Here is a 12,852-nt window from a genome sequence, read left to right on the forward strand (position 1 = left end):
TGGAGGAGGAGGAGGGAGTTGTTTAACAGAGACTCACAGATCTGCTCCACAAACACAACCCGGTCTCTTACTCATGCCCCCCCCAGGAGTCCTCCAACTGCTCAGGGTGCATGGAAAACAACCAAATCCAATCCAGATGCATGACTCACTGAGTGGGGTTACATGGCACTGAAAGGATTATTGGCTAAATTACAATAAGATTGAGTTATTAAGTGCATGTAGACACCTTAGTCTGACAAGAAATTGGATTGGATCGGATTAAGACCCCGAGATAACTCGGTTGAAAGTCAAATTAAACCTGCTTGTAGACGCTGAAGCTCGTGGTGAATCAGACTTTGCGTTCTGCACAGGCTCCACATTTTTTCCGGGGGTCGGGGACCGGAAGTCGAAGGAGACGATATTCCTGTTGTTGTCGCCGTCGTAAAGAAACAAACAACGCGATGGAGAATGCTCCGTTGGGCATCGAGTTTGTGCAACAAGCAGCTCATCACAGACCAAATGTAGAGGGACGTAGCTTCATCTTGCTCTGCGTTCTCCATCTTTCTCCAATGCCTGAGTTTGTTGTTGTTGTTGGTGGTGAAGAGGTCAACAGGAAGTGGCTCTATTAGCAACAGCTGGAATGGGTACAGCGCCACCTATCATACCGGGGTATGACACGCTTTGTGCCTCTGATCTGATTCATTCACCGCCATATATCCAAGGAGAATTACCTTTGCTCAAATAAGGAGCAAAACCCAACTATAGCTATAATCGAATGAATCTCACCATGTAGACCAGAGATACTCATTGCGTGGCTCGCGAGCCACATACGGCTTTAATTGGCGGCTCGCACTTGCATGGAGTAGCTTATAACAATATGGTAACAATAACAATACATTTTTTCAAATAACATACAGCGAATACTGCACAGTATTAAGTATCTTTATTAAGTATTAATTAAGGCTTAATGGTGTTTCCTAAAGGGGGCTCTGTTAAACCTGGCAACGCAGCCCACTTAAACCACCGTCACACTTGACCGCAGAGCACGCTAGCTCCTTTAGCCAGCGCGAGATGCAGGCACAATGGATCGGTTTTTAATTAAAAAAGGGCAAAAACCAGCACAAAACCCATGCTCATCCTGAATGTCTCACTATGATTACAACAACAAACTACAAATACAACATGAAGAAAGTCAAGGACATGCATACCAGCTTCTGCTCATCCCAGTATTAAGGTAAATGTGTTCTTAACTGAAAATGTATTGGCTGTGTTGTTTCTTTTTTTGTGGGATGTTTTATATGTAGAAATGCATATTTGCAAACTTAGTATGTTGTCGTAAAAGTGGCTCTTCCCTTGATTTTGCTCTGCCAATGTGGCTCTTGTGAAAAAAATAGTGAGTATCACTGATGTAGACTCACTGACAGACCCACAGAGACACACAGAGACACATTTATCTGCACTCAGACACAGAGTTGGACCTTTCTAACAACGGGAAAGGCCACAGTAAGTTAAAGTCAACACTGTAATTGGGAAGATAAACAAGCTTCTTCAGGATGTTTCTCAGAAAACTAAGATGACAAAATGATACCCAAACACGCCCATCTGAAGCTGGAGCACAACCTAAACCCAGACTCAGCAGCATAAAGGTTGAGCCTGGATGCTTTTTTATGGCGGATCCAACACGCTGCGACACGATTTAAAGGCGACTTTGACGGAGCGTGTGGGTTATGCTCTGGGAAAGCATCCCACCGACGCTCAGCAGCGTGCCCAACAGCTTCACCAGTCCTGAATAAAATCATCCTGGACTCTGGAGCCTTGTGTTGCACTTCATTATTTCTCAACTAACCCCTGAAATTGCAGTTGTGTTTCCCTGGCTTTGATTTAAGTGAGGGGCTTGTACAGCTGGCTCACCCGTCTGACCTCATTCCTTCACAGCAGTCAGACACATTTCACACCTCTGACCCACTCACCCCAGATAACATCAGACATTTAGTTTGGAGATTGCCTCGAACAATTTACATGGAATGACGCTTGTTGGAGCGGTTTGAGCTCAGCTTAGCATCAAACTCAACTAAACTAAAGTTTAATCATATCTGAGCTCCGGTGCAAGTTGTTGGAAGTATTTATTCCAGGAGTGGGCAACGATTACAATTTTTAATCTAATTAATCACATGATTTCCCTGATTTAAATAACGATTAATCGCATTTGATTCATAACATCAAATGCAACATAACATTTGTTGTGCAAACACACTTTTAACATCAGCATCTTTCTGTAGTTTTTATGTAGAAGCCTCGCTCCACTGTCTGTTTCCTTGAATGACTTGCTGCTATCAGTTGTGTGTTTTGCCTTTAAGTGATATTTTGGACTGGAACTACTACGCTGAGAAGACAATTCAACTTGGCAGTGTTTACAGATGACTTTGGTTCTGTCGACTCCGCCGTCTGGAAGAACTTTAAAATGAAAAATGGCCGAGTAAAAGTTCCGTACCCTTCTCCATGTTTGGTGGATCCGCCGATTACTTTCTTTTCCGGTTCTGCAGCAGACAGCAACAGACTTTTACAAAATAAAAGCCTGTGAGCAACAGACTTTTACAATAATAAAATAAATAATAAAACAGGGGTGGTCCGTGGCGTAGTGGGTTGAGAAGGCGCCCCATGTACAGAGGCTATAGTCCTCGCTGCAGCTGGCCCCGGTTTGAGTCCCACATCGGACAGCCTTTTTCTGCGTGTCATTCCCCCTCTCTCTGCCCCCTGCTTCCTGTCTCTCTGAACTTTCCTATCCACTAAAGGCACAAAAGCCCCCCCCCCCCCCCCCAAAAAAAAATAAAGCTTTAATGCGCGATAAAATATCTATCGGCGTAAAATAAACGAGTTAACTCGCCCAGCCCTAATTTCATTACATCTCAATGACCCCGTTAAGCTCTGCTCATGTTCACTCTTTTCACGATGAACCTTCTCATTTCCCGGCCTGTGCTGATGAGAGGATTGCAGAGGAATCAGATGAGAGATGACAACGATGCTGCTTAAGACTAAAGAGCTGAGCTGCCCGGTGGAACAAATGGCTAAATCAGAAGCTACTTTAAGTAGAAGCTCGCCGTGGTTATCCACCATCTGAGCTCCCAAACACAAAGATGACGACAGGAGCAGCATCCCAGATGAATAAAAAAAAAAAGCATCTCTTTCCTCGAGCTTCGGAAAGATGGAGGCAGAACGTCAGCTCAGCCATTCTTGGCCTCCGATGAGCTGCTGCCCACAACGCCAATCAAGCCTCATTCCAGACATATTTGCTGGCAGGGCGAGCCGAGAGGACGCTACAAGCTCTCCACCAAAATCTACTGTTCAGGGGGGAGAAAAGTGGGTTCATAACGCAGATAATGCTTTAGAAGAAGCTTCGTGAACAGAACTGAGAAAATAAGACGAAAATAGAACATAAATGTTTCCTCAATGTTAGGTTCAGGAGCTCATACTCTCTAGTTGTTGTGGATTCTGACTCCTTTCCTCAGGGCTGAAACTACTAAATACTACTTATTTCATTAAGGGAGTCTTGATATATAGTAGAGCAATATTTAGGCTCGATGTTTATGGGACAAAAACAACACAGTCGTGACCCTAAAGACTTTGAAAGCCCCTCATCTACACCTGTCCCACTTCAATCATCAGGAGTCTGATTTGTACTCAGATTGATTCTAAAATTCAAGAAAGAAAACCTACTATTTTCTTAAAATGTGGTGAATTTGAGCATCAACCCGCCCCTTAAATCAACTTTCATCATGTATAGTTTTTTTATGAATAATTGTGATGAATACTTTGGTTTTTTTAAGGCAAATCACTGAATGGAAAATCTAAATCAGGTGGTATTATCACTTGATGTTTCCCTTTTATTTTCCTAACGTTCTTGATGTCCCTGAGCTGATTATGTGGTAAATATCAAGCCTCCAGATCACAATCTGCTGATTTTAATTCACTTCAATATTCAATCATTATTCACATATTATTAAAGAAGTGGTTCAGGAAACGGCTTCTTTTTTTCTGTGTCTTTTATCCTTTTCAAACAGGGCATAAATAACTGGAAAATAAATCAATTAATCAATGAAGAGAAACAGAAACCAACCTCATTACCAGTTTAACTGGGACTGCTTCCTCCCACAATAACTGAGTTTTAGTTTGCTGATGAGACGACAGATGGAAGATTCTTAGAGGCCGAGGTGGATCATTTACCTTTGGACCAGATATCACACATCAGTGCCTCTGATAATACTTCTGTCCAAATCTCTGAGCTCAGTGTGACCGAGGTGAAGCAGATAAAGCATCCCGTGTGACAACAGGGGCCGCCGGGCAGCGTCTGAGCGGCTCTCAGGGCTAAAGTTCACCGACGCACAGCATCAGAGGGACACGTTTCACGTCCTTCCGCTGGTTTCCGTTTTTCCCCTTTAATCATGCAAACAATGAGCTGTCAGTCTGCACTGTTTGCTTTGCATATCCACATGTCGTTGGGCCTGAAGCCTGCTAGCACATCTGAGAACAACACGCGTCGGGTTAAAGCAGTCGGGATAAAACAGTCAGGTTAAAACAGTCAGGCTAGGGGCGGTCGGTGGCGTAGTGGGTTAAGCAGCCGCCCCATGTACAGAGGCTTAGTCCTCGATGCAGCTGGCCCCGGTTCGACTCCCGCACCGAGCGGCCCTTTGCTGCGTGTCTTCCCCATCTCTCTGCCCCCTGCTTCCTGTCTCTCTCCAAGTGTCTATCCATTAAAGGCAAAAAAAAACAGTTGGGATAAAAAAAGTCGGTGAAAAAAGTCAAAGATCTATCAACAAGAAGTGTTTTATCATTTTGAAACGGCCTCATTTCTGCCAAGGTCTGCGTGATAATGGATGAGTTGATGTGCTGCTCCGTGCAGGAGCTTTGTCGTGTGGGACGATAATATAAAACGTGATGGCAGCACAGATGCCTCATTTATGACACAGTCATCACAATCCTGTGCTGATCTCTCAGAAAATATGATGAATTCCGACGTAAAACGCTTAATAATCCCGTGAAAGTGTCATTTGTACGTTTTGTTACTGTGAACCTATTCTGAAATAAAGAACCACCCTGAAACAACAAAGCTTTGCATCAACTTTGCCAATATTTGGTTAGAAATAACCCCGTTTTTACTTCACATGCACAGAAACTCAGCAGCCACTCGTTTCTTAAGAGACTCTTTTTCTTCTGATACTCACCGAGTGATGGCGTTTTATTTCGCTGTGCATGATGTAATGTACATCAAACCACATTTAAGTGACGTCTGTCGGCAGCAGAATGTTTCCAACGATTATTTACTGAGTCCACAGCGTCACAGCAAGGTTACACTTTGGCTAATAACTGTGCTCCCCGCACAAATATATACAGTTACAAGGCCGGCGCTCTGATTCAAGCTGCAACTGTCACTCAACTTTACACGTAACCATGCCGACGATGAGGAACATAACAGAAATGTGGGATAATTATCGCTTTCAGGGAAGAATTAAATTGTTAATTTGACAGAACTCATTGTCAGAGTTTGCTCCGATTCCTCAGACAGTGTAGTAGAGGAACAGGAAACGCTGGCTGGTGCCACAGAATAAGAAGAGAGGGCGAGAGAACGGCAGCTATGTGGCAGGTGTGGGGACGGGCCTGTTCTGGCTGAAAGGCCGCCCGACTGCACGCCAAACGCCACGAGAATAAACGGAGAAAGTAAAGATTAGAGCACGCTCGACGGCTCTCCCGTTTCAGGAGCCCCCGTCGGCTCAGAGGAAATTCCTTCTCGGTGATTCATGGAGAATTCCTTTGGGCGGAAAAGAGTGTGGTGTTGATTAAATTCTGAAACCGATGGTGAGCTCACAGCAAAAGCATCAAATGACCTTTCCGATGGCTATTTATGACCCCCCCCCCCCCCCCCCCCCCGCAGCGCCAAGCATCAACTTAAAACAATAAAATGGTGTTTTTTTCCCTTAATGCATTTTTATTAAGAAAAGCAGCGATTCCCCAGTAAGCTTCTGGGGCAACATGAAGGCTCACAAACAATAAACAATACATGAACTGTCCTTTTCCCCATTTGCTGCAGGTTAGACCGCAGTGATCCATGCGATTAATCCCCCCTCTAAGTCTGCTTTTATGACCTCTGACCCCGACATGGAAATTACAGGGTGCTGATCTGCTCAGTCAGTTTGACTGTGGGCGGGAGTGTTCTGCCTGTAGCGGCTTCTCTTTTACAATTTTAGGTCAGTGCTCGTCGCATCTTTGAGTTGAAAAAGATCTCATTGTAAGATATTTTCCTAACAGAGCACTTTGCTCCAAAACTGCAGGTTTACTTGAGGTTCCCAGAGTCTCTGAAAGTAGAATGGGAGGCAGAGCCTTCAGTTATCAGGCCCCTCTCTGTGGAACCAGCTGCCAGTTTGGGAGGCAGAGCCTTCAGTTATCAGGCCCCTCTCTGGGGAACCAGCTGCCAGTTTGGGAGGCAGAGCCTTCAGTTATCAGGCCCCCCTCTGTGGAACCAGCTGCCAGTTTGGGAGGCAGAGCCTTCAGTTATCAGGCCCCTCTCTGTGGAACCAGCTGCCAGTTTGGGAGGCAGAGCCTTCAGTTATCAGGCCCCTCTCTGTGGAACCAGCTGCCAGTTTGGGAGGCAGAGCCTTCAGTTATCAGGCCCCTCTCTGTGGAACCAGCTGCCAGTTTGGGAGGCAGAGCCTTCAGTTATCAGGCCCCTCTCTGTGGAACCAGCTGCCAGTTTAGGAGGCAGAGCCTTCAGTTATCAGGCCCCTCTCTTGTGGAATAAGCTGCCAGTAAAAATCCAGGAAGCAGACACCCTTTCCACTTTTAAGACCAGGCTTAAAACTTTCCTTTCTGATAAAGCTTATAGTTAGGGATGGCTCAGGTGATCCTGAAACATCCCATAGTTAAGCTGCTATAGGCCCAGCCTGCTGGGGGGCCTCACCTGTCACACCTTTCTTCACTTTACTCTCTTTTTCCCCCGTTTAATTTCTCAAATGAAATTATGTACATGTGACATTATTGTGGTCATTAACTTGTGTTTCCCTGTTCCAACAGGTATCCTTTGAATGGTGTTACAGTGGGTTTTTTTTCCCTCTTTTCTGTCTTCTCAAACCCCAGCTGGTGGAGGCAGATGGCCACCCTTCCTGGTTCTGGTTCTGCCAGAGGTTTCTGCCTGTTCAAAGGGAGTCGTTCCTCTCCACAGTCGCCTCAGGCACGCTCAGGACGGGAGATTGGACCGAAGACAAGTTTCAGTGCAATCTGTTGGTTTCCTTAGCTGGGAAAGTGTTTTTGAATTGGCTCTATATGAATGAATTGGATTATTTTATAAATAATTATGATTACAATGAATTTATATCCAATTGGCTTGAATTTGACTTTATTATTTAAGTGCCTTGAGATGATATTTGTTGTATTTGACGCTATATAAATAAAAATTAATTGAATTGAGTTGAAAAACAGAGGAAACTCTGAGGGACATCCTCTACCAGCCCGCTTAGAAGCCAAGCAGTCAGCGCTGACAGCCCAAGATAACGGGGAACTTCAACTTAAAGTGCAATGTAAGGATAACGAAAGAGTGACTTACCCATGGGGGCAGCTCCGTTGTTGGCAAGGTTTGCTTGGCTGCTTTCTCATCGTGCTCCAGGAAGGCTAAGGCCCGGTTTATCCTGTAGTCCTTAGTGCCGTGGTTCTTCCTCCAATAGAAAAGCATGGCGAGCCCAATCAGAACCCAGCTAAAGCTGAACTCAAAGTATCCCAGCACATAGATAGGGAAGATGATGGCAAAGGTTTTGGCAAATTTAATCCACATTTGCGTGACATCTGTCAGCGACGACTGCTGCTCCTCCTGCAGCTCCTGCGGGGACAGAGGTGGGCTGACGGGCGCCGCTATCGGTCCGTTCGTCTTCATACCTGCTCCCGCCGATCCCTCCATCCTGTTACTTATATCCTCTCTGAAAAAGATATTCGTTTTACAGTCAGTTCCAATAAATGTGAGCGAGTTGGAAGAGCAAACGAGCCGACAAACCTGCACCTACAACAATGGAGAGCCATCATCTGACGGTGATTTACAGCGAGTGAAACGCTTTGACAGGCTGAAAGATTTCGACAGCCCCAAGGCAAACATAGAACAGTTAGTCTTGCTGTAGTTATACTCAAGGGAACAAGGGTGAAAGTCTTAGGACATACGGGCTTATACTCAACTTTAGAATGTACCGAGCAAATAATAAGAGATCAGAGAATCCGATAAAAGGGCTACACCTGCAACACAAAAGCAACCACACAAAGCGCATTGTAGCTGTCGCTGGAAAAGTGTGCCAATTTATTTGCTGCATTAATATTTTTGTATATTATTTTCTTGCAATATTTTTGGTTTAAGATATTTGTAGATCATTATTCCTTCTATATTTCTTATATAATTGGGTAAAATGTGAATTAATAATGACGTCATGACGTTAACCTAATAAGTAGTTGTGAAGACGTGTGTTCAGTCTTTTGGACCTGCGCTGCTCAGGGAGCAAGATCTGTGCAACAGTTTGTCCGTAAAGCCTTAGCAGCTCCTGATTTTCCGGTCAGAAGGCGCACACAGTATGACAAACTGTATTTGCTGTACATTTTATGTTTATATACTCTGTAAGATTTATATTTAAGTTTCATGAAGGCCACATGGACATTCACGGACGGTAAAATATGTCGGCCTAAGATATTCATTTGTTGTTTTGATGCTAAGACTGTAATATTTGTTTCATTTCAGTTTTCCACGTTGTTTGGTGTTTGGTGTACTTGGTGTCTGAAGACATAACATATCCTTGGAGACAATAAACCATCACTCTCATCAAGCATCAGTCGATGCGTGTCTTAATTCTGAACAGAAGAAAAGCGTTAGGGGCAGCTACACGCATAATCTATTGGAAAAATGTTAAACAACATTATTAAACAATGTCTAATACCACTGCCTTAAATACAATCCAAAAGAATAAGCTCCATGGGACAATATGCATTTGTTTAATCTGCATTAATGCTGCATTTGACTTTTTCAAAGAGTGCTAAAACAGCCATCTCAACCTATTTTCATTTGTTTATTAACACTTCTTGGTACAAGCTATTTTTCTAAATATTCTTTAACAAGTTTAAAAGGTAATGGGACCCATATTTACATTAAAGAGAAAGTAAGTAAGTAAGTAACTTTAGTTGTCCCAACTTGGGCAATTGTTTTGCAGCAGTAGTACACACGGATACGCTCACATACTTCCACATGACATTATAAAACTTGTAAAAGATAAAAAGAATAAAAAGAATAATAATAATATTTAATAAATACATTTTTTGGGTTAGGGGGGGTTGCACAGTGTAAGATTTAAAGATAAAAATGCTATGGAGAAGTGAGATACACAATATAAAAAACTAGACCTACCTAGAAAATAAATAAATACACAACCTGACATATGGCTATCTGCATTTCTTACTGGAGTTAAGCAGATGAACAGCGGAGAAAGGGACAACTATGCTCGATAATAAAGTAACAGTAACCTTGACAGTGTCACAACAAACCAACTACTTAACCCGTGATCCGCACCACAAGTGTCCTCTGAACACAAATTATTTCCATTATTAGGAGGTCGACTTGAAAGGCAATGTTATGTCACCACAATGGGTGAGAAATGTGCATCCTGTCCAACAAAGAGTAGAACAACAAAGAGCAGAATAACAAAGACCTGTGTTTCAGGTGTAAAACTTTAGTGCACTGTCACAGAAGGCTGGAAGGCCTGGAATACAGTATGCATCACTGTAAAGCTTGAAAAAAATACAGTGTTGGGACACACAGATCTAATCATGTGGTAGCAGCTATCTTCCGGAGAACTTAAGAATGTTAAAATCAATATTTATTTGACTAATATAGGCAGTGAAAATGTTTTTCCTGCATCCATACTGCCAGCTGGCTGAGTCGTTATACCAGAGCCCTCTTGTAAAGGGGTCGACTTTTTAAATCACCTATTTTCCCTAGTCGGATGGCAGCTGTACATGCTAAAAAGAACGACATCAGGATCTGTAAGAAAACTGTTACCAATACTCTTTAATTCGGCATGGATTAAATATTCCTAAAGGTGCGTTTTGTTTAGTAATTCAACTTTGAAAAGTGCCTCACCCCATTCTTCTGCTACCGTACGGCACTGAGGCGGACGGCGACGACAAGTGTGAAGCAGTTTTGAAAGTAGAGCATTTACCGAGACATGGTGCGTGTCTTTTAGATATATGTATGCCGAATACAAGAACCATATATGTTTTATTCAAAATGTTCTAAAAAAAATCAGTTTGGCTATACGTGCGTTTACCATTAAGCAGAACGCTCTTTAACTGCCTGTTTTTTAAACGGAGTACGTCGTGACGCCACAGAGTGACACGTATGAAGGCAGCACTACAGAACGCACAGACCAGAAAACCTACTTCTTCCTCGCCGTTTGTGGCCGAGCAAACGATACTCTCCGCCAGTGTCCTCCCTGAGACCTTCTTCTTCTTCCCTGCAAAATAAAGGAAAATTCACTCAAGCAGCCGGTTCCACAGCATGCCGACCGGTTAAACTCTCGCTGCCCTCCTTCCTCTGCGGCTCATCCTCCGGTCTGTGAAGGAGACCCGTTCGTCTCAGCAAATTTTGCAGGAAACTGTCATCGCGGGAAAGAGGTCAGTCTCCGACGGCGAGGGAGGGAGCTTCAAAACCACGAGCACAGCAGCAGGTCTGCGCGCCATCTCGTGGTTTGGAAAAGCGGCCACAAGGAACCGTTTTTTTTCTTCATATAGTTACAATAAAAGGAAAAAACAACTCGAGCCTCTCGGTTTTAATCTGAATGAGACGGATATCAAATCAAATCAATTGAAATTTATTTATATAGCACATTTACACAAATACATAAAAGAATATAAAGATAAACAAATAAAATCATTTAAATGAATTTAAAAACAAGCAACAGTCTAGATAAGTTCAAAGATATCGTGCAGATTTCATGCATAGATGTTTAAAATAAAAACATGAACATATTAACCTGTGTATTATTTGAATAGCTTAGTATTGAATGTACAATAACAGAGTAGCTATATTTATGCACGGCACTAGGCCCCGTTAAATATAAAACCCAATTGTATGCCATATTAATAGTAGGGGGGTCCCTGCTCCAACTCTCCATCAGTTTGGGGGTCCCTGGCCTGAAAAACGTTGAAGACCCCTGTTTTATGGTAAGTAAAATTTACTTGATGCTAGCAAGTGAGTGTTACTTGATATTGCAGCATTAAATATTATAATATTAAATATAATATTAAATATTACTTAAATCATTTGAGTGCAAATACTTATAAAGGGTTTTTTAAGCAAATCTTATGAGTTGTTTTTTTCAGTGCACATATAGGCTATATATGATTGGCATTCCCAGAGAGCTGTTAGCTGAAAACTTGTCATATCTCAGGATAGTGTGCAGAGTGTTCTGAAGAAAACTGAGGAAACTGGACAAGTGGAGGTCAAAAGAAGTCACAGGCCTAAAAGAAAAACAACTATCTACAGCAGATGAACAGGATCTGAAAGTGATGTCCTTAAGAAAGAGGAAAAAATCCAGCAAAGACCTGACACAGGAGCTGAGAGATGCATCTGGACCTTCAGCTGATCCATCTGCTGTTGGCCCAAGCCTCATCAGAAATGGGCTCCATGAAAGGGTGGCTGTCAGGAAGCATTGAAATATAGAAATGAGTCTGCAAGACTTGTTGACTTGAACAAAAGGTCACATCAGGTTCGTGTTTGCTGACCAAGATTGAACTGTAGGCCCAAACTTTCAAACAAACGAGAAGAAAAAAATTAAATATGTAAATAAAAGAGGTTTCTGCTTTGTTTTGGAAGGCTGTCTTCAGAAAAAAAGCAGGAAAAAGGCTCCTAACACAAGGGATGAACCAGTGTTGTGTCCACACAGAACAGGCAACTCAGCAAAGAAGCTATTTTAAATTGGATCTTTGGGCACTTTGTTCCCAGCAGCCTGTCACAGAGACGCATCATTTGTTCCCATTTCTTTAGCTGCATCTGTGAAAAACAGCAAAGATAACACAGTCTGACAGACAGAAAACAGGATTTCTGCAGCAACAAGGTGATTCCCAAAGAGCTGTTAGCTGAAAACGTGGCATATCTCAGCATGGGGTGCAGTGTGTCCTTAAAACATTTGAGGAAACTGGACAAGTGGAGGACAAAAGAAGAAGAAGTGTCAGGCCTAAAGGACTCAACATTAGTCGGACCTCAAAAGAGCGGCACATATTTCCACATGACTTTAATTCAGATTGAATAGTTTAAATATTATGCGTTCATTTATTTATTTTAATCTAATACTGTTTCAATGGGGTCTGTGTACCACAATGTTTCCATTTAAAAAAAATCTGTGTCTTTTCTGCTGTCTATGTGGTATTAAAAAGGTGGCCTAAAGCCTCATGCTTTTTGGGTAAATGTCAGTTTCCAGCTGTTTATATAGTCTATATTGTATATATATATATCTATATATATATAGATATATATATATATCTATATATATATATATATATAGATATAGATCGTTTGCACCAACTACACCAAGTCAAATTCCTTGTAAGTGAAAACCTACTTGGCAATAAACTTGATTCTGATTATCAGTGACCAAGGTAAAGACACATAAACCAGCTTAAAATGACTCCAATTTACTCATTATTTGACTGATTTGACTGATTTATTGACTCCCCCTACAGATGCTGAATGGAACAACACTGATAAAAAACTAATCTTCATGCGATTCCTGAGAATGTAGAGCATGTTGTCAAGTTGAGGACACCACAAAGGCCCCATCAAAAGCCCACAAAAAGTGTCAAGCA

At 42.5% G+C, this 12,852-nt stretch overlaps 1 protein-coding gene across 4 annotated transcripts in view; it reads right to left on the bottom strand.

Annotated features, from left to right (window-relative positions):
• The window catches only part of esyt2a (extended synaptotagmin-like protein 2a), a 74,565-nt gene extending 63,921 nt beyond the window's left edge, over nt 1-10,644 (bottom strand). For 2 of the 4 annotated variants that reach the window (XM_075482760.1, XM_075482758.1), the window contains exons 1-2: nt 10,429-10,644; nt 7,571-7,937 (exon numbers count right to left, since the gene is read on the bottom strand). In XM_075482760.1, coding sequence (XP_075338875.1) covers nt 7,571-7,918 — 348 coding nt within the window. In that variant the 5' untranslated portion in view covers nt 7,919-7,937; nt 10,429-10,644. The remainder of the gene's footprint in view (nt 1-7,570; nt 7,938-10,428) is intronic. The other 2 variants (XM_075482762.1, XM_075482761.1) reach the window with 1 other exon arrangement.
• Nucleotides 10,645-12,852: the final 2,208 nt, after the last annotated feature.

This window comes from Odontesthes bonariensis, chromosome 14 (assembly GCF_027942865.1).
Source record: "Odontesthes bonariensis isolate fOdoBon6 chromosome 14, fOdoBon6.hap1, whole genome shotgun sequence".
NCBI lineage: Eukaryota > Metazoa > Chordata > Actinopteri > Atheriniformes > Atherinopsidae > Odontesthes > Odontesthes bonariensis.